The sequence below is a fragment of the Neltuma alba genome, unplaced genomic scaffold (genome assembly GCF_004799145.2).
Source record: "Neltuma alba isolate B1F8T4 unplaced genomic scaffold, ASM479914v2 tig00010741_pilon, whole genome shotgun sequence".
Lineage (NCBI taxonomy): Eukaryota > Viridiplantae > Streptophyta > Magnoliopsida > Fabales > Fabaceae > Neltuma > Neltuma alba.
In genome coordinates this window covers 27349-50181 of record NW_021635568.1, presented here as the reverse complement: position 1 = coordinate 50181, position 22833 = coordinate 27349, and the positions used below count along the sequence as shown (strand labels likewise).

General features: G+C 31.7%; 1 protein-coding gene and 1 pseudogene across 2 annotated transcripts; both read left to right on the top strand.

Moving 5' to 3' along the window:
- Window positions 1-111: 111 nt before the first annotated feature.
- LOC114758667 (cell division control protein 48 homolog B-like) lies at window positions 112-7177 on the top strand (annotated as a pseudogene).
- Window positions 7178-15523: 8346 nt separating this feature from the next.
- Window positions 15524-17631, top strand: LOC114758669 (protein SPIRAL1-like 1). Of its 2 annotated transcripts, none has more exons than XM_028947735.1 (3): window positions 15524-15601; window positions 16652-16876; window positions 17332-17631. In XM_028947735.1, the coding sequence occupies exons 2-3, from the start codon at window positions 16661-16663 to the stop codon at window positions 17416-17418; spliced, it is 303 nt and encodes a 100-aa protein (XP_028803568.1). In that variant the 5' UTR covers window positions 15524-15601; window positions 16652-16660; the 3' UTR covers window positions 17419-17631. The 2 variants fall into 2 exon arrangements, with proteins under 2 accessions (XP_028803568.1, XP_028803569.1); XM_028947736.1 differs by having other exon boundaries at window positions 15583-15601; window positions 16648-16876.
- Window positions 17632-22833: the final 5202 nt, after the last annotated feature.

Sequence of the window (22833 nt, the reverse complement as noted above, 5' to 3'; positions counted from 1 at the left end):
CTCTATCCCTCTTTTCCCTTTACCGTTTTGGGTTCAAGCTATGAACACTCCCACATCATATATATATATATATATATATGCTTAAGTGCTAGATTGCATGATTATGATTAGATGAATTCATCTCTTTCTAGGCCACTGTTGTTGTTTTATTGCTTTTTTGTTTTATTGTGCTTTCAGTGGCCGCAAGGTTTGCTGCTGTACGGTCCTCCAGGCACTGGAAAGGTAACTTCTTCAAATGTTCCATTCAATTTAACATGGTACAGAGGTGTGGACCAACCCTGTTCCTTCCATTGTATTGGTTGGTAGATAACTAGATATAAACATAACGTAATTTCGTCCTTGAAGTAAAGAACAATGTTGAATTCGTGGTTTAATCATATCTGTGCCTTCAAATGGTGAGCGTTTTTTTTTCTGATCTTGAACGCCATGTATAATCTGTTATGATACTAATCAAGTTGTTTTTGAAGCTTTAATTAATTGTTTTGTATACAAATATTTGTATATCTCGTGCATTCTACAGAACCTTCCAGTTCGAGTCATGCGACGCAATGTCCTGTTTGGTTTGCTTTCTGTTCAGTATGGCTTCATGGGCTACCCAGTGGGAGGTTACTTTTAGTTGGAAAATGCTTGGTTTAGGCTTTAAAATCAATTCAAGTTTATTGCATTTCTGGTGTCTTTCAACAGCAATGAGTAATTAAGATTGATAAGATAACCGGATGATTTTGCGATATATTGTTCTTAATGGTTTAGAATTATCATTTTGTTTCGCTAATTCAATTTCATATTTAATATTTGATGTCTCATTGCTATCGCAGACAAGTCTAGTACGAGCAGTTGTTCAGGAATGTGGAGCACATTTGACAATCATCAGGTTCTTTCTTTCTTTCTTTCTTTCCTTTTTTTAAATTTATGTTTGGGGATCTTGTGTTCCAGAGCTCTAGTCTAAGTGAGTTGTCTGTCCTTATTTTTCTGTTTATGTATTTTGCAGTCCTCATTCTGTCCATAAAGCACATGCTGGGGAAAGCGAGAGAATTCTCCGTGAGGCCTTTGCACAGGCATCATCTCATTCAACTTGTGGCAAGCCATCAGTTATCTTTATAGATGAAATAGATGTACTCTGTCCTCGGCGAGATTCAAAGTAAGGGGCAACTGGTAACTGTTCTGTTTTATATTTATTTAATTTTTCTCAGCATTTGCTTCATCTGTGTCATAAAGTGTTTTGCTATAGTGAAATGACTTGTAAATACATCATCACAGTTTTGTCATAGTAGAGAAAATGTTATATGGTGTTCAGTAGAACTCCCCACCGTAATAATTAGATTAGTGATGATAGCATTAAAAGTTCTCCATTAAGTTAATGGAGCAACCATTACTAGGCTAATTTCTTTGCTGACGGATTCTGAAGGAAAGATGGCCTTTGGCAGACTTTATAATTACAAGTCATGGTCACAAACCTGTGATATGATCATGTTTGGTCACACCATGACCGTCTATAGTGGTCTTAATCATGGGCAAGAAATCAGTTTGCTATTGTCGTTTCAGAAGAAAAAATCTTAATTTTTTTTTCCTACTACACGGAACTTGTTTTATTTTACTTTATTTACTTGTAAAATATTTGAGCTAGTGTAATATTGATGAGTTCTAGAAAATTTTTAATGTCATATGTATAAACATTTGCCATAAATTCACCAAAAACATTTGCGATGATATCTTCTATTAAGCAAAATACATGGCTTGAACTGATTTTAGTGAATTCAGAGATAATATACTTATGCATGCAGCATGCATACTAATTTCATCTTTTTTTCACTTCATTATTCTCTATATTCTCTACATGCAGGAGGGAGCAAGATGTTCGGATTGCTTCCCAGCTTTTTACATTGATGGATTCAAATAAACCATCCTCATCCACACCAAGAGTTGTTGTCGTTGCATCAACTAACAGGTTGTCTTTTCTGTTCTAAAAGGTTGATATGTACAATTATATGAATTGAAATCATAAGGGTTTAATGTGTATTGGTCCTCACCGTTTAGAATTATTTATTTGTATCTGTTTTTTTCAACCTACATGCTGTGCTTAATATCTGACTGAATGTGAATATTTATTATACTATGTATATGATGCTCTATGTGGTTGTTACAACAAGAATGTTTTGATTATCTGGCGTTTTAGAGCCTTTTTGCATGCCTTGATGGATCACTTAAGATTCACGTGCTCGTATACAATATTCTGTCATTTAGAGCCTTTCTTCCTGGAAGCGATGCTAGAACCTGGAAATTTCCTATTAGTCCTGATTCTTTGAAGCCTGTGGTCTTAATAGTAGAATTCTGGTGTCTTTTACAACTGTTTTAGTCTGGTCGCTGCAGTTCTATTTGTTGTTATTTATAAAATTTATTTCTGCATTTAATCTGGTTTCTGCATACAGGGTGAATGCAATTGATCCAGCCCTTAGAAGGTATGGACGTTTGATGCTGAAATTGAAGTTACTGCCCCAAATGAAGAGGAGCGTTTTCAAATTCTTAAGGTTTATGTTTTGAAATGCTGATGGAATTCTGCTATCAACTGCTTAATGATAAAAGATTAAAAGTCATCGTTGAATTTTTCTACCATTTAGCTGTTTTGTAGGATTCTTGATTTCTAAAGTTCAACCGTGTCAGCTAATCTGATATCTAACAACTGACTTTCAGCTTTACACAAGGAAGATTCCCTTGGATCCCAGTGTTGACTTAAAAATGATAGCTGCATCTTGCAATGGATATGTTGGGGCTGATTTGGAAGCCTTGTGCCGTGAGGCTACTACATTAGCAGCTAAAAGGTCCGGAGATGCAAATGGAAATGCTGGTCTCTTAAGCATAATGATGGAAGATTGGAACAATGCGAGATCTGTTGTTGGTCCAAGCATAACAAGAGGTGTTACAGTGGAAATTCCTAAAGTGACTTGGGATGATATTGGCGGATTAAAAGAATTAAAAGTTTGTACTTTGTAAATTATACATTTGACATCACTCTGGTATCAACCGAGATTAATGGTAGTTGTCTGTATCCTTGAGCAGAAAAAGCTTCAGCAAGCTGTTGAATGGCCTATCAAGCATTCTGAAGTATTTTCTAGATTGGGCATTTCCCCAGTGCGAGGGATTCTCTTGCATGGGCCTCCAGGATGTTCCAAAACAACCCTTGCCAAAGCTGCTGCACATGCAGCCCAAGCTTCTTTCTTTTCCTTGAGGTTTTAACAATTTTCTATATTTTATTAGGGTTTCCCTCTGCCTTGCATGATTAAGACTTGGTATTCATCTCATATGGAGCAAACCAATGGATGCAACTGGGTCATATTTATTCACATATAGAGTCTTTTAGGTCAGAGAATTGACAACTAGTTATATGAAGTCCTACAAAACATTATCGTTGCTCCTGTACATGAGAGTTGCTTGCTCTTGGAATCTCTTTCATTTCAACTATTTGTTCTTTTTTATCTTTCTACCCCTTCCATTGACATGAGATACTTTTGATGCTTTTTTGAAATATATGTTGATCCTTGAAAGATACTCCTATCATCAATTTCATCCTTAAAAGTTTATATATATTATTATCAATTTAATCCTTTTTTAGATAAAATTTTTAAGTCCTGATTGCTCACTTAGGATTTAATTGATAACTATAAACTTCTTGTTCGTGACAAAAATGATGTATTTCTAAAACCTTAGAACTGAACTAATGACAATAAACTTTTGGATCAAAACTAAACAAATTAATGACCATAGACTTTCAAGGACTAAATTGATAATTGTGGTATCTTTCAAGGATTCATATGGTAGTTAAACTCTACTCCTTTGATCCTATTTATAAGTCACTTTCAACATGTTTCACACAACGCAAGGAAAACTTTAAATTTTATTAACTCATTTAAAATTTAACAATTTTTCAACTTTATTCCTATTTAATATATATTATATTTCATGTAAATGAAGTCAACACAATAATAAATGAAGGGTAAAATTGGATATCCATACAAAAAATTTCTCTTAGTGCCCTATAAATAGGATCAAAAAATATCTTCTCTCTCTACCCTATAAATAGGACCATAGGGGTACTTTCCTTACATCAATGATCTCATACTTTGATTTGTTTTATATTCTGTTGATCCATATGATTGTATTTCTATTTAAAGCATTTTTTTGCAATTGAGTTTCCATGCAAAATTTATTTATAAGAGATGAAAAACCTTAAAATGATAGATGATGGGTTAGTGGTGCAGAAATGTATTCGATGTATGTAGGAGAGGGGGAAGCATTGCTTCGGAATACATTTCATAGGGCACGGCTTGCAGCACCCAGCATAATATTTTTTGATGAGGCTGATGTGGTAGCCGCAAAACGGTGAGTTGCTAATCTGTTTTAATGATTTCTCTGCATATGTAATCTATGCTAAACATGATTGTGATGTGCTGTGGGGATTTTATTATTGCTTTATAATTCCTGTGACAAACTATCGAAAAGTGAATTGTTGTCATAGAGACTAAGGAGGTATGAGCTGCTTAGCCCCACAGTAAATAATATGGGTTGTTCTTTGGTGTATGTAGTGGATTTAGTTCTCTCACTTGTAGCTCCCCGCCTTCCCATCCCTCATGGAAAGGGGGTTGTTCCCTATCTCTCTTGGAGTACTTAAGTGGCTCCATAAAGGACTAATTATAGGTTTCTGATTGGTGCAAAAGTCGATTGACGTGTACCTGTTGGGATGTCAGCTTTCCTGGGTAGTCAATTGAGATCATGGCAGTGTAGGTTATTTAGTCTCGTGTTGAGCAACGCATGATATTTAATAGGGTACTCGAGTAGGTTGGTTCTTCTGCCCCATGCATGATTTTTGGAATATGTTAATCAGTACACAAGTGCTTAATATATAGTTAATGGTTACTTTGCAATTTTTTTGCTTTCTTATCTTATACTTCTTTGGTTCTTAATATAGGACATAATTGTTGAATTGGTCTTGGTCCTAAATGTAAGACTTATTTATCATATTTATCGGTTTTTCCCAAATTACCCTTATTGATACTCCCTCAACCATAATTAAGTAAGAAAGGGAGGGGGATATTAAGGAGGATGATTATGGTGTTTTAGGAAAAACGTCATATTTCTTATAATTAACTAGCTTACCTAACTTCTTTAATCTAATCCAATTAGTTAAATAAATCTTATCTTAAGGACCGGAGGAGTATTACTTATTTCCCAGTTGGAGCAAAATATGCCCTTCTTGATTATAGTTAATATCCTTATGCATGACCCTTCCCTGCCGAACTGTTTCATTTTTCAAAACAACTTGATCGTGCATATACTATTTCAAACACATGTATATGAGATTCAAAAAGGTGCTTGATTTAATATAAGCATGTGCAGGGATTTTAGTGCACCCATTAGTTTATGTTGATTCTGCAGTTTTTTTCCTTTGTTTCTAAACTCATCAATATATATTTTTATGGTGGCTTTTCTGAAGAACTTGTTTTTTCAAGTAGTTTCTATATCATTCATTTGAACTATAAAATCCATGCTTAGTTTAATTATGATTGCATGACATATCCATGTAGAACCAGACATACTACGCATGACAAATAAGTGGATATGCATTTGACAATGTTCTCAAAAAATCCAGTAAATTATCTTCTAAGAACGTTGTATCATATTTCTGGTGAAAAATTCTGGGAAATAATAATGTAGAGAGGAAAGTCAGCTGTGGAAAAAAACCAAATTGGACCATTGAAAGTTAAGTTCTTTTTTGACTTCATTGATGCAAATTTTTTGTGCATTGGAGCAGAGAATTTTTTTTCCATTTCCTGTGCATAAGTGCTGATTTGAAGTTCTCCCTTAACAGGGTGATTCTTCAAGCAATAGCAGTACGGTTGGAGAGAGGCTTTTATCCACCCTCCTGACTGAAATGGATGGTTTAGAAGAAGCTACAGTAAGCTTTCTGTGATTGCTTGTGTGTACTGTTGCTTATGAAAACATGTTATTCCTTCCTTAACCTTCAGTTGTCTCTTATAAATCCGTGTATCTGACTATAAGCTGTATTGAAAGAATAAAGTACACGTTACATGAAATGATAATTTTTCTTTCAATCAAGTTCCCTATTCTAGAGAATGGAGGTGGTCTTCTGGTTCTCCCTTACATTATGACTATATCCATTGTCAATTTTCAGGGAATCCTTGTATTGGCAGCCACAAATCGCCCTTATGCAATAGACGCTGCACTAATGCGCCCGGGGCGTTTTGACCTGGTGAGAACTAGGATATGCTACCTAACTTTTCTTCCCCCCCCCCCCCCCCAAAAAAAAAATCCATACTTGTGGTTCACACGGTTTTGTTCTCAATATAAAGTTTGCATGTAACTATGTTCAGCTGAAAAACTGAGATTTATGAAAATGTTGAGAAACCAATCAAAACGAGAGACTCCCAAGAAATTAGGAGTTGATTGTTTTTATCTCCCAGCATCATCTTTAATCTTAGTTAGTACTTTTCTTCATTATTATAAACAAATGGAAAGTGGGGGATTCAAATATTCTATCTCACTCGTCTTTTTTTTCCCCCCTTTTTTTTGGTGGGCTGAATTGATAGGTGCTGTATGTGCCCCCACCTGATTTGGAAGCTCGATATGAAATACTCTGTGTACATACACGTGGCATGAAGCTAGGGAATGATGTCAATCTCTGTAGACTAGCAGAAGATACTGAGCTATTCACAGGTGCCGAACTTGAGGGTTTATGCAGGGAAGCCGGAATTGTTGCTCTAAGAGAAGACATATCAGCTACTGTTGTGTGTGACCGCCATTTTCAGGTTGTGAGAAATTCTGTGAATCCAGCATTAACAAAAGAAGAAATTGATTCCTATTCATCTTTCATGAAGACCTCGTCTTCTGCATTTTCTAGGCATGTAGAATCAAGTTCAAAACATGATAGAAAGAAAAGTAGTAACATTTTAGGCTCCATGGTTAAACTTGGTATTTTCAGCTGTATGCTACTTGTTGCTGCTAAATACTTTTTCATGCATGAAGAACAATCTGTAAATGAAGTGGCTGTCACATGAAGAATGTATACCATTTTGTTTGTAGCCTTACTGTTAGCTCGGTTTAACATTCAAAATCCATTGAAGTGCATGTTTCTGGTTTTTTCTTGTATTGGAATCTATGCTTTTTGCAGATTTGATCTGATCTGATCCAAACTCCTTATTAGTTCTTTAATTTGATTCTGTTAATTGGCGTTCGGTATTTGAGAATTGGGAATTAAGTTTCAATAAGGAATTTGAATAAAACCTCTTGCCCATAGTTTTCCTCAGATTAATTTGGGCCCAAGGCTATGTTAAACCATATATGGCTGTAAATCTACAGCTACTTAGTGATGATAGGTATCGTCCGTGAGAAATTCTTAGGTACTCTGGGAGTACCACCTCACTTGAACACTGTCCAATTAAATCGCACCAAATCAGTGGATGGCAGGCCCACATGTCAGTCTACATGGCACATTTTCAATAGGAAAAATTTTATTAAAAAAAATTCTGTTAAAATTGTTTTCTCTCTCCCATTTTTCAACACCCCTCTCTTCAATTTTCTCTCTCTTCTACGTCTTCTCTTTCCCATTTTTCCGAACTCTCTTTACTCCTCCTTTTCCTCTTCATTATCCTTCGCCAGTTTTTCTCTCTCTCACCCTCTCAAATTTTCTCTCTCTTCTGCGTCTTCCTTTCCCCATCTTTCATGACGGTCCTTTCTCTCTTTTTTTTTTTCTACTTCTTCTTTCCCATTATCCTTACCAGTTTCCCTCTCTCTCTCGTTACTCTTCGTCCTTCCTCTGGCCATTTTTTCCAAAGATGAAGATTGCATTACAGCATACCAAAATCCTAAAGCATAATGGGGGTAAAGTGAGAAGTAACGTTTTTTTACTGAAAAATAAGAAGCTGGGGTGCTGGCATCTTGCATTTCCTCAAATTTTTTAAAATCCATCTTGCCCCATTTTGTTTTGTTACTACTTAGTTTGTTGAAGGATGAAAGATGAATGAAGGAGCTGGAGTGCCGGGGAACAAACATAGCTCTCATAATCTTAAAATTCATCGAGTGTTCATAGATGAGATCTTGTTCGGGTGACACTCTTCAAAGAGCTTGAGCACAAGCTAACCTTGGCTAACAAAATAACGGCGTAGGCGGAGGCATTGTGGAGGCTGAGGTGTGGTGAAATTGGGGAGGATGCAATATGAATGGGAGAAATCGAAAAAAAGGTTTTACAAAAAGAAGAAGAAAAGAAAGAACAAATGGATTGGTAGGATAAGCATGATGAAAGGAGGAGAGAAAAGTTGGCAAAGAATAATGAAAAGAAGAGGAAAAGCAGAAGTAAAGAGAGTCCGGAAAAATGGGGAAGGGAAGACGCAGAAGAGAGAGAAAATAGAAGAGAGGGGTGTTGAAAAATGAGAGAGAGAACAATTTTAACAGAATTTTTTTAATAAAATTTTTCCTATTGAAAATGTGCCATGTAGACTGACATGTGGGCCTGCCATCCACTGATTTGGTGCGATTTAATTGGACAGTGTTCAAGTGAGGTGATACTCCCAGAGTACCTAAGAATTTCTCATCGTCCTTTCATTGGTGTTAATAAATTTGATATTTGCGTTTCACGTGTCGTTGTGTGTTATGGTATAGTCCTTCTGGTAGTCAGAATATTCTCACGATAGTATAAAGGAACAGTTAAAACTTGCAGGGAAATAATTATAGTCATTCATTTGCTTTATAAAAATAAAAATAGTTATTATTTATTGGGAAAAGTTTGAAAATACTGAAAAGTTAATTAAATATATTTAATGAATAAATGTGAACATAAATTAAAAAACTTTTTTTATCTCAACATATGCTCACTTTCACATCTAGCAAGAACTCACGTTTCATAATTGAATCCAAACAAAGTCTTAAGTTTTTAGACTCATTAATAGATACTGAATAACTCAAATAAAAGATACTTCTCCCGGTTCTAAATATAAAATCCCTTTCATAGTGTAAATTACACGACAAAATGGTCTTATATTTAGAACTGAAGGAGTAGATAATTTGGTCTAAGGCCTTATTAAAAGCTGAAAATGCAAAATTATATATCTATACACGTGTATTTATGCGTATGTATGTAGAATCCAAACAACTTAAAATGATGTAATTGGAATTTGATTTGAAGCCTTCATGCCATCTGAAGGCCATGGGTTTTCACCATTCTCTACTTTTTCAAGCTTTCAGGGCCCTATAATATGACTTTTACTTCTTCTTCTTTTTTCCCTTTTATACAAGAAACAAAGGTGCAATTCATATTCTAAACCCTAAAGATAAAAAGAAGTCTTTACTAAGAAAAACTTGCGGTCAACAATACTGCACTTCTTCATATCAAACCTACCAGCTAAAAGGTGTGCATTCACATGAATGACCTACTTAATTATCATCTAGTTTGAATATGAAAGTGGGGAATTGCTGTTTTTGTCTTGGTTGTAATGATCAAACGATCTTGACCTTCCTCTTGCAACCTTGATCCCACCTAAGATCGAACGTAATCCTTGTTTGACATGAGGCAAATGGAAGGACTCAACCTGAAGCTCAGAGGACCTTTATGGACATAATCAATATGTTTTATTTTTATTGGACATAAATCAAGCCATGAACACACACACATATATAATTATTTATATTTTATGCCAAAAATATGTTTATTATTTTTATATAAATCAGTGACTCCCTCTCTATCAAAAACTTCAGATCAACTTGCACAACTATGAAGTATGAATATTTTAACAGCTGTATTTGTATAATCTCCATGTGCAATCAATAATAAGAAGAATTTAGAAAAAAATATTATAAATTTAAAAGTCTTACATTTAAAAATAAAAGATATAAAGAAATATTACTTTTTAGAGTAATACTCTAAGCATTTTGTCCTAATTATACGAACATCTCCTCTATTTTAAAAACATACACTTAATCCAAATTGTTAACTCTCTTAAAATATTCTAAAAAGTTTTTTTAATTAAAATTTCATTTGAAATACTTTTTATTTATACTAATTTAATCCTTCATAATACCAATCTCTAAATTTTAACTAAAACTATTTTTAAGAATTTAAGATTTTTTTCTTGTACCTTATTTTATTTTTTTATTGTTGCAAATAATTATTTTTTTAAATGTTTTATCATATTGGGATAGAAAATAAAGTAATTTAGTAATGTGAACATTAAAAAATTGAATGAAATTTTAATTAATTCTTTAAATATGTAATCAATCAAATAAGTTATAAATGTTTGCAACAAAAAAATTTTGTTTAAAATTTTAAATTATAAATTCAAATGATTCAAATGATTCATATAATGTTTCAAATCACATAATTTATATTATATGATAAAAAAATATGTATTTACAATTTTTCTAGCCATTTAAAAGAAACCCTAATAAATAAGTTCAATATGTCATGAAGAATTAAAATTATATAATTCTGTGATATAATCAAAATTAATAACTTTTATAACATATTAAAAAGTTTGAAAATATGTGTATTATATTATTTTTGTTGTATCAAAATTATTTTTTATAGATATAAATGTTCAAAAATATTAATGTTAATGAGGGATTTTTGGTCAAAATAAAGTTTAGAAGTCAAACTTAACAGTCAACTAGCTGTGGATTAGTAAAAATAAATCTTAAACATGTAAAGGTGGTTTGTATAACATATATTTTAATTTCAAAAAAAGTTTTATATGCATTTTGAAAATTATGGAGATTTCTATAATTTATGCAAATAAAGGGCTAACCAATGTATTTTACTCTATTTTTTTTATGTATAGACCTCATGGAATGCTCCTTTAATATGTGCCATTAATAAGAAGAGTTTAGGGTGAATTATTTAGGGTAAATCATAAACTTAAGAGACAAAGTATATTAAAGTCTTATAATTAAGGTAAACAAAATAAACTCTACAACCAGCCTTTATATTTAGGATAGAAAAAATATATATGACTATTTAATTGAGTTATATTGGAGTATTGTTGAATCTAACTGAGAATTGCTCTCTCAAAGATATTTTCTTCAGTTACAAAAACTTGAATTCAAAACATCATGAATAAACAATCAAAACCTCTCCCACTAAAACCAAACACCCCTTGTTTAATGGGGTATTATTTTTAAATATACATATATATATATATAGGATATATAGAATCCCCCACTAGCCCCAAAGTTAAAATATTTTTTATCATGAACAAGTTGTGTGTGGGTGGATGTGCATGACTCTTTATTATAGGTTGTACCACATACCTTATCTTTTGATGATAACAAGACATAAACTGAAAACTTGGGGAAGAAGGCAGCTAACAAGGCCAATCCTTGTAAAGTGTGATGATGCTGTCTCATTTTCAAACAGGTGCCCCCCACATGGAATGTTTACCACTTTCCATATAAATATAATCTCTTGCCAACAACAAATTATGTCGCTTCTTAATTTAATAATATTATAATATTTCATATGTTTTGATTAAACAAATCTTTTTTCTTAAATTTTCTTTTTAATTAAGTAAGATCCTGAGTTCAAGTTCTCTGTCAAATCTCATAGTCTCTTCAGAATAAGCTCAGAAACAGTTCCATTGGAATTCTTAAAGGCCTCACTGTCCATCTGGAAACAATAATTGCTGAGATTTGGAATTCTTATATAAAATTAGTGAACAGTGCTTATCCGCTTTGAATAGGTTGAGTGAATTGAATTTTATTTTGTTCTCTTCTTAAACTGGAAATTTTCTTTTGAATTAAAGAATAATAACAATTGCGTTTTAATAACTTGGTCTTCTTATGTGACTCGTGTATAAATGTTTTATTTAATTACAAATTAATATTTTTATTGGAAAAATCATTTTGAAGGTACTTATGTTAACATAGCAATTTACAAGGACTAATGGAGGCTAATGAACAAAATTAAAGATTTTGATTAAGATTAAAAAAACACATAAGTATCAAATTAAAAATTAAGAGAAAATATGTGTGTGCCAGTAGAATGATTTTTCCTATTTTTATTTAATGTAACTCTTTTTGATGTTATAGTTAAATGTGTGCATATAATAATGAACAAACCTAATCATAAAAACTCATCTATAAATGTGGAGTTCAGAGGATTACATTGTAAAATTTCAGAAATGGTTACTTGTATATGACATGTAGTTCATGAAGGCTATGTGCATTAAGCTTACATTCCCTGTAGTGATTAATATAAAAATTAGTTAGAGGTTATATTTGGCTTTAAATATAATATTTCAATTTATTTTGTCTCTCAAATTTAAAATTCTTTTTCAAAATATCCATATTGATTTGGAAGTAGTTCCAACCAAGAGATATTTCTAATACATCACATGATTAAACATGGTAGTTTAGAAAATCTAATTGCTACAAATAACTAATTTAACTAATTTTCTTAATATTACCAAATTAATTATTTAACTTTTATATTAAAGACACAAAATATTATTTTATATTAATTAAGCTAGTCTCTCTGAGTTTTCCTGAGGTTTTAATTTTTCTTTGATTTCTCACGTCTTTGGTGAAGATAGCATATATTCTGTAAATGCGTTTACCTTATTCTATTTTAACTATATGTGTGTGTATTTATATCCCACAAGTTGACCCAAAAAAAATTAAAAGAAAAACTATATATCCGACAAGAAGTTAAGAGCCAGGGAAACGAATGTAGATTGTAGAATATATTCTGTCAGTTTGCTTTCTTTGCTTTGCCTTCCAACGTGGGCATATATGTTAAATAATCCTCATCCTTAATATAAAACCCTTTTAATTAATTTGATTAGATTAAAGAAGGTAGGTAAGTTAGTTAATTATAAGAAATGTGACACATTTTTCTTAAAATGCCATAATCATCTCTCTTAATACCTCTCTTTCCTCTTCTACTTGATTATGATTGAAGAGGTATCTATAGGGGTAATTTAGAGAAAATTGATAAATATAAAAATAGATCTTATATTTAGAATTAAAACCAATCAACAATTAGATCATATATTAAGGACCGGAGGAGTACAATTATTACCAAAGAAGACCATAATATTTGTTGCTTTTAATCATGGCCTCTCTTTTTTAAAGTGGCCTCAATATCCTCATTATATCAATACAATATAATTATATAATTGATATAGTCGTTATATATATAATTTTGTATAGTTAAAAAAATATTGATTTTGGTGCAAGACTTGTTGAAATTTAAGTTTAAATGTTAACATTAAAATAAGCACCTTAAAATTTTGAGATTTCAATCAATAATAGTAAATTATAAAGAGAAATCAAAATGTCCTGCATTATTTTTAAAAAAAATATAGATATAGATATGTTTGTGAAAGATGAAATGAGATAGAGATCAAACATGAAATAATTAATTACCGATTTTCCTTTTTTTTTTAAATCTTAACCTCTGTACACCTTCTATTGCATTCTATTTTCATTTTTTAAAATTTGAATTAAATTAAATTTTTTTATTTTATGAGAAAATATTTAAAAACTAATGTCAATCATGATTAATTTGAAGAATTAAAAAAAATACTCTTTTTAACTGAGTTGATAGCTATGATCGAACAATTATTATGTTTTTTTTTTTGGCCTTATTAGAGAATCAAAATCTTGTCCTCTTTGGATTATCTTAGCCAAAACGTTCAGAAAGGTATCTTATATGTTTAATTTTATACTTAGATATGCTGTCTTTATCATAAAGGGAAACAAACTGAAAAAATAAATCACATTATATTTCTATGTTTATCAAATGTGTTAAGACACAGATACACTAAAATAATATATTATTGTTATCACTAAAGTACGATTATGATATTAAAATATGAGCTTAATTAATATTCTATCTCTCTCCTGTTTCCTCAAGCGCTCATATTAGGTGGAGATAATTGTCCCTCAACTGTTATTGTAATACAAAATGAAATTAGTGCAAATTATTGAGTTTGTCTCAACTTAAACGTTCAATAATTTGTACAAAATGAATATTTTTTCCCTTAATATTTAAAATAAAACAAACAAATACAACATGTTTGGTGTATGCAAATGAAAGGACTGTTTTATTAGATAAAATTTGGTATATAACAAAAATGAATTTGTAGGTCCTTGTAGTCTTATTTAATTGTTAATCAAGTTTGTGTAGTTTTTTTCCTAAACAGATTACGTATTATACATAAATGCAAAGAGATCGACGATTATATCATTGGGAGCATAATAATTTTTTTTTTGGGTGATAATGAATAAATTTTATCCTATAATTATATTACCTTCAGTCCTTAATGTAAGAACTCGTTTGACTTTTATTTTGGTTTTAAATATAAGACTTCAATTCACTTTATCTATCATATTTATCCATTTTTTCCTAAGATAGCTTTTGTAATAATGATAATTCTACAAATACACTTAATTATCAAAGGATATTTTAAGAAAGATAACACATATTTATTACAAATAACTAATTTAACTATTTTTTTTAATCTACTCAAATTAGTCTATCAGTTTTTATATTAAAAAACGAAGTAGTTGATCATTGGGAACAATTTCTGATTCTTTATCAGTTCTGTCCGTGGCATGGTACTCAAAATAAAAGTTGAAAATGAGGAAGTTGCACCTAATTATGATTATCTTATTTAGAAATGTCAATGTTCAAAAAAAAAAAGATGTCAATAGGATAATTTTATATAGTTCAATCATTAAGATCACAATTTTATCATGCATCATAAGATGTCATTGTCTAAAGTAGCCCGCTCAACTAAAAGAAAATTAAGTGATAACTAAATCCATAACTTACTGTCACTTAAAAAAAAAATCCATATAACTTGTAGATATGAATACATTTTATTAATTTTGTTTCTAAGCATGCAGTTAACTTAATTATTAATTCAACACTGATCATTTGTCAATAAAAATTATTTTAATTAAAAGATAATTCTTGATAGAGATTATAATAATATTATGCAATGAATATAAGTATTTGAAGGAAAATTTTATATAATTGTATTTAATTTAGTTGTTTTGGGCTTTTATAGTTAAACATTTGCATTTAATATTGTCATCCTCATGTCTTAAATAGTCGACATTTCTAAAAATGACAAAAATGGAAAAATAAAATCAGTTTGAGAGATAATAATTTATATAAATCCATGACAACCATAATTTCAATTTTGATGTTTTTTATTTTTATAGTTTTAAACATTATATGAAACAAGAAATGTTATCTGAAATTTACACTAAAAATATTTTATTTTAAAAACTTATTTAAAAACTAAGAATAATAAACACTTTTTTCATTCGTTCCGGTTCAATAAAGAGAAAATAATATATATATATATATATATGGAAAAGGTTATTATGAATTTTCAGTAAGTAATTAAACAAGCATGTTTAGGTTTTATTCTTTTTATTCTTCTTTTTTTTTTTTGCCGTCTTTCTATTATTATTATTTTAAGTATATAGTCGCTGAGACCACCTATTTATAACGTACGCATTTCAGTTCACTGTGTCGCTCTCTGTGCTTTTGTGCTTCTCTTGCTTCCCTCCAGATCTGATTCCACCGCCGGTAACCTCTCCAATCTCTTCACTCTTTTTCCGATTCTCAGATCTGTGCTTCAATCAAGCTTCTAATCCTTGGATGTTGGGCTCAAATCGTGTTCTGTCACTGATTCCAGTGTTTTCTTCTACTTATTTGTTTCTGTTTGGTTTAATTTTGACGAAACTCTCCTTGTTTCCGTGATCTGCAAGGTGCTTTTACGTTTTTTTTATGTGGATCCCTGCGGACATTTTAATTACTTTCGCATGTTCTTTGTTTAGTGGGTAGTGGCACTGTAGCGTCTTTCATTATCTTGCTTTGCTTTCTGCTGGCTGTATCTTTGCATTTAGATTGATTTATGGGTTTTTGTATGTTAAGTGGGTGAAAAACATTTAATCTTATGTGGAATTAGTTGATATTCTTAAGGGGTGTTATGCCATTGTCTTCTTAAGCCGTATATGTGATTGCTTGATTTATGGTGGGGGATTATTTTCAGATTGAGGCTACTGAAAGCATGTTTATGAGATGAAGGGATTTAAATGATGAAGGAAATGCATACTTTACCTGGCTTTATTGCCTTTTTATGTCGATCTGCAAACCAAATTTTGGATTTAACGTTGCTTTGTAATTTGTATTGCCATGGAAGACAAGGAATCGCCCATTGTTTTTTCCAACTTCCACTCTATGATTTTGAAATATTTCACGGTCACTAAATGTAACAAACTACGTTGCGAAAGATAGTAGTGACGAGATAGTCTGGAGGTCAAGTTAATTGCATGCAACATTGCATCTTGATTAAGTTATCTGTGGCTTATTACTGAGTTGCCAATCATGGTTTGGATCCCTTCTGTTTGACGAAAGTGTAAAACCACGTGCTTATCTGTATACAGATACATTTGATTCATGCTCTATGCACTTGACATGCACTAAAAGTGACGGATGTTTTCATGGAAATTTGTTCGAGAATCTCAGTTTCTTGAAACCCCCTCCCCCCCCCCCCCCAAAAAAAAAAAAATCCTTTGTCTTATTTACTATATTTATTAATATTTTCTTGGGCAATTTTTGGACCTCCAAAAGCAGTTTAAGAGTATGGGTCGTGGAGTTAGCAGTGGTGGCGGACAAAGTTCATTGGGCTATCTTTTTGGCGATGGGGAGGCTCCAAAACCAGCAAGAAGTGACGCTCAAGCTGAAGCACCTGTAATTAAGCCTCCTTCAAAACCTCAACCAGTAGATGTGACCAAGCAGATTCCTGCTGGAATTCATAGTAACTCTGCCGATGGCCAGAACACTGGCAACTTCATCACGGTATTATTTGTGCTTAAATTTGTTTGCTTCCTTCCTAATGTAAGTGTCAATGTTATGAATTTATGTCAGAAGTGGTTTACAATGTCATGGACAGCGCTAATTCCACTTTATGGACACTAAAAAGGTTATTTTGGAGACATCTGACTACTCAAATGCATGTTTACTTCAGATTCTGTTACATTTTCTGTATGCTTTTCGTACAATCCAGTGACATCATAGTCACATAGATTTTTTTTTTCTTGGTGAGTTCTAAGTTGGTGGCATTTTAAGGAAATTGGTCAATACCGTTGGTTGTAATGTTGCACAAAATTTGAGGAAACAAAAATAATCATTCCTATGCCAAGAAAATGGAGATCTGCTTCAGTTTGTCTTCCACGTGGTTGGAATTTGAATCTTTTTCCCTCTAAAATAATGTTGTGATTGGTGGTAAGTTTCTTTCCGCATTTCTGCTGCAGGACCGACCCTCAACCAAAGTCCATGCTGCACCTGGTGGCGGCTCTTCTTTGGGCTATCTGTTTGGAGGGCCTGGTGAAGGAAAATGACATCTTATTTGTGCAGCCTTTGCATGGAGAATGCCTTCTTTTCGAATTCAAACCTTGGAAACAATGTGGAACATATGTATTGATGTAATATAGGTTATGGTTGCTGGGAGATTTCAATCAATACTATATTCTAAATGCACAAAATGTCTAATACTGAATTTTCTGTCAGAAGCAATATCTTAACTTTTAACTGAATATTTGCTATTGCTTTTTCCCTGTTGGCAGATTTTTTTTTTTTTAATGGTTATCTTGCTCTAATTTCTTCTTATGGTTCAAAATTAGGGACACTATTTTAAATGCACTAGATATCTATTACAGAACTGTTTGTCAGAAGCAATATTTTGACCTGGTGCATATTTGCCTTTGACTTTCATCTGTTGGCAGATATTTTATGTTATCTTGCTCTAATTTCTTCAGATGGGTTCAAAATTAGGGATGCTATATTTCAAGTGCTCAAGATGTCTGTTACAAACTATCTGTCTGAGAAGCAAAGATTTAACTTTCAAAGGCATATTTGTTTTTGATTTTTATATGTTGGCAGATATCTCTGTTAGTTTGCTCTTGACTTCTTCCTTCTCAAGGATTTAAAATTGGGGATGATCATTGCGAGGTATAGTCTTCGGATGCATATTTAGTAAGCAAAAATTGTTCAATGCTTACAGAATTCTTGAATCACTCGACTCATTCACTTGAGAAATATCTAAAATCTGCAAGGCTTTGAGATTCTTTGCATGAAATATTTTCACACACAATTATAGTGATAAACATGGGGAGAATGGCTAAAAAAGATCATAAAAATTGCAAAATTCTAAATCAGGATTTGTGATAACACTTTAATAGATTTTGATAACAATTAAATTACAAATAATAACGCAATTTTGTGAAAATACTTAATTTGGGATTTTGCAACTCATTCTTTCATAAACATGTTTTAAATATCTGTTAATATAATCCAATGCTTCTATGATGTTAAATAACTGCCTTTTAAAGAACTGTTATGTTGAATTATGTAAGAACTACTGTTCAATTTAAAAAATTTCTGTATAGAGGATTAACATTGAAATGTTGCAGTTTGAGATATTTTAACCAGGTCAATTGCCGCTTATACTAAAAAAGAATTGATCACTAATAAATAGCTCATCACAATTTAACTAGCCTTTGGGCTTGAGAATATAAAGACAATTTCAATTTAATTTTAATATTCACAAAAAAATGAAAATATAAAAACAATTTGAATTTAATCTGAAAGTTAAGAAATTATTTGAAAATGTTAAAAAGAAAAAAGAAGTGCGGGCTTTCAGCATGCTCAATTTCGGTATATATAATTGAATCAACTCCAAAACTTGCAAATATAACCCATTTTATTTTACATAATTATTCTATCACTATAAATATAATAAATCAATAAAAAATAAAAATAATTTGTAAAATCAAGTTTTTAATATAAAAAGGTGCTTAAATGAAGTATTTTCATTAATTAGAGTAAAAAAATTATATATTAAAAAAAAGTGGGTCAGCCCACTAAAAGTTAAGTGGGTTGAAAAGACTTGCCATAAAATGGGCTCCCATTTTACAATACCAGCCTGTCGTGGGCCCACCTCTATTCAATTGTTGGAATGGTGAAATTTTTGTTTCGGCCAAAGTATATTTAACCTGATGAGTCTTCCAAACCCAATTTATTTAAATATTTTTATATAAAAGAATTATCATTTGGTCACACATGTGCTTGCACAGATAATCCCCTCTTCTGAAGCTCTTGTTGGTTCCAAGTTAATGTTCCTTTTCCTTTTTTACTGGGGGTGTTTGAATTAGTTTTTCAGAAGTGATTTTACGGACTTTGAGATAAGCATTTGTAGAAAGCTTTATCTCGACATGAGTATTTTTTTTAAATATTTTTGAGGGATCACAAACACACCCTGAATGAAAGAGGATTGGGTGAAATGGGATCAACAGTTTATTCTTGTTACATTCTCATTTACTCGGTAAATCTATCTTCGGGATACACCTACTCAATTCAGTTTTCGCTCGGTAACTACAATAAATAAAAGGGTAAAGATGCATTGCTCCCAAGGTATTTTTTTTTTAATTGTATGCATTATTTTAAAGTATATACTACCTCCAATCTTTAATATAAAAACTAGTTAGGAGTTGAATTTGATTCTAAATATCTGATCTCATATACTTTATCTCGCTAGTTAGAAATTGAATTTGGTTCTAAATATATGATCTCATATATTTTATCTTTCATTTTTTTTCCTCCCAAAATATCCCTATTGATCATAAGGGGTTTACCAATGAATAATTTCAATTTTTTAATATACATGACTAAAGAGGATAATTTTAGAGAGAATATCATATATTTATGACAAATAATTAAATTAACTAATTTATTTAAAATTTTAAATTAATTATCTCCAAATCTTTAGATAGATTGTTAACTAAAAATTTCCACTTATCCCACTAGTTAGGGTCAGTAGATCCCAAACTCCTGTTAAAAGATTTTTAAAAAAAAACTTGCATGCACCACTAACTTTCCCCGAATCCGTACGGAAAGTTGAAAACATTCATCTTAGAACCTACTTAACTTATTTTACTTATGTTCCCAACAATAATGGAAGCACATAAATTGGTTATTAACAATTTCGGCAAAGACAACAAGTGTTTCATTTTGTTTTCTACCTCAGAAGCTTCCCTAAACTTATCCAATTACTTAACTCTCAGACATATCCTTGAAGTTTCCAACACACGTACACTACAAAGGGGAAAAAACTTGAAGAACATAATAAAGATGAATAAATCTGCAGGATATATCACTTACTTCAGTGTTTATGTTTCACTGAGTTCAAATTGGGGAAATTTCTGGGAAGTTTCTTAACTTCCATAATATATATCTATATGTCTATCTATATATATACATATTGATCCTTGATTTTCAGTAGAACAAATTCCACAACTCATTCATCCTCCATAGATATCAGAAAGACAGAAACACACTGAATTCCCTTTATGGTTTCCTCACACTTTCCAATGCCGACCAAAAACAGCGACTTTGACAAACTCTTACAGTTTCTGCACATTGCCATCCTAGTTTTCCTCAACCAAGGCTCTTCTTCTTTCTCCAATGCTTTCACACAAGAGCCATGGTCATGGGGTCTCTCACTTCCTATCAGTTTATACTTCAAATTTGCTCTTGAGATTCATGCCCATCTGGGGCTTTGTGTAGGGGTTGGCCTTCCTTCCCTGGCCTACTGGGGTATCACCAGAGGCTCCATAGACTGGTATTCTGACACAGTCCTAGATTTCAACCTAGAATTTCTCAAAAGTTGTCTCCTCAACATTTTCATTGGGTTGGTCCACTGGGTCATCATGAAGCTTCTTCACAAGCTCCATGAATGGGCTATGCAGAACAAGAAGCTTTCTCAGTACTGGCCAGTTCTGTCAAAGTTTGAGAAAACTGACCTATTTGAACACCCTATGCTCGCACCAGTTTCTGGGAAACAAATATTTGTCCAGGTTATGGAGATGTTGTGTGTGTATTTCTATAATGGGAATGTGATGCTCTTGAGCTGGGGGTTTTCTGGGAATGCTTATGATTCCGAGATTGGTAAAGCCATATCTTGGGTTAGTCTGGGAAGTGCTTTGCATGTGTGGATGAAGGCTTGTTTGAAGGTTCTTGAAGTTAGAGCAGTTGAAGCTTCACCACTTGATATTGATGATGAGAAGAAGCTTTTGCAGATGGGAGAGAAAGGTGAAGAACATTCGGATCAGAGCCAGAAGCAACTCCAAGTAGTCAACTTTTGAGGCTGCTGAGAGAATAAGAAGATGATTCTGATTAATTCTAAGGGATTAGTAATGCAGAATTGTTAAGTATGTTTAGTTCACGGCAAAAAAAAAATAAAAAGACTTTCTTAAGAATTGTGAACTAGGTTCAGTCTCTGCCTAAAATAACTTGTCATATGAATGGATCTGTACAAAATTATTTGCATGTAGTGAATATGTATAAGCTCTTTTAGCATGTAGGCCTTATTTTGTGAGTCCTGGCCTAGCTATCATAATTGAGAGTTTTTCTTTTTCCTTTTTTTTTTCCCTTTTAAATAAAGTTCTGGTTCAAACCCATGCCTCTAATCTATTGGAGGAAAAGCAATACTCCCTCTTCTCCAATAAATATATGAAGTGATCTGAGACTATGTTTAAGGGGGTGTTTGGATGAAACCAAACTATGGTTGAAAGAATAGTTTCTGGAGAATAGATTCTTAGAAGAATAGATTTTATAAAGAATAAATGTTATGAAAAAATAATTCTGATAAAGTGAGAGTATTTGGATAATTGTTATCAGTAGCACTTTTTATATGTACAAATTACTAAAAAAAGCATAAGTTAATATGATAATTACATAAAAAATAGATTTTATAATATATTTTAATTTGAAGGAATAAAATTGTTAATAATATATTTTTTATCAACATAATTAATAATATAAGATAATGTAATTAATAAATAATTAATATGTGTATATATATTTATAAAATATAAGATTAAATATGTTTATAAAAAAAATAATTGAGAGGTATTAAAGTCATATTATCATTGAGATCTACTCTGACGGGCACAATCATACTCTCCAATTTGAGCCAGAAACAGAATAGATTCACTTCTTCTAAAACTATGATTTTGGGTCCAAAACTGTGATTTGTTAACCCCCCCGGTTTGGCAAATCATGGTTTGGGTCCCAAAACCATGGTTTCTTATATTACCCAAACAAGCCCTAAATGTAAGATTTTAATCTATTTTATCTTTTAAATTTATAATTTCTTGACAAATTGTCTCTATTGATAGCATAGGAAGTTTCCATCCATGAAGATAATTTCCGATGCCAAATCAGTAGATGAGAGTATTTCTAAAAATTCAATGCACATTTTTTTAATAAATAACTCATGTAATTAATTTTTGTAACATATATAAATTAGTTATTTAACTCTTATACTACTTTCAGTCTTTAATATAAAAATTAGTTGAGAAATTGAATTTGGTCTTAAATATAAAACTTCAATTTATTCTGTCTTCCATACTTATCATTTTTTCCTAAACCTCTATTGATTGCACATGGTAAAAGAATTTGCATCAATGAGTAGTTTCAATATAAATGATTTAAGAAGGTAATTTGAATACATTTTTTTTACAAATAATTAATGTAACTAATTTTTTGAGAACATTTAAATTAGTTAAAACAAATGTTACATGAAGGGCTCTATTTCTGAACCAAGGGGGCAAGACCTCTGGCATACTCATTCATTGGAACAGTACAAAGTCTAACAAGCTGCCCAATCAAAAAAGGCCAACAAATTAACAATTCGAGAAACATAAACCCTAACCCTAACAACAAGAGTAAGAAAGCAGCCACCCTCGAGTTGGTCT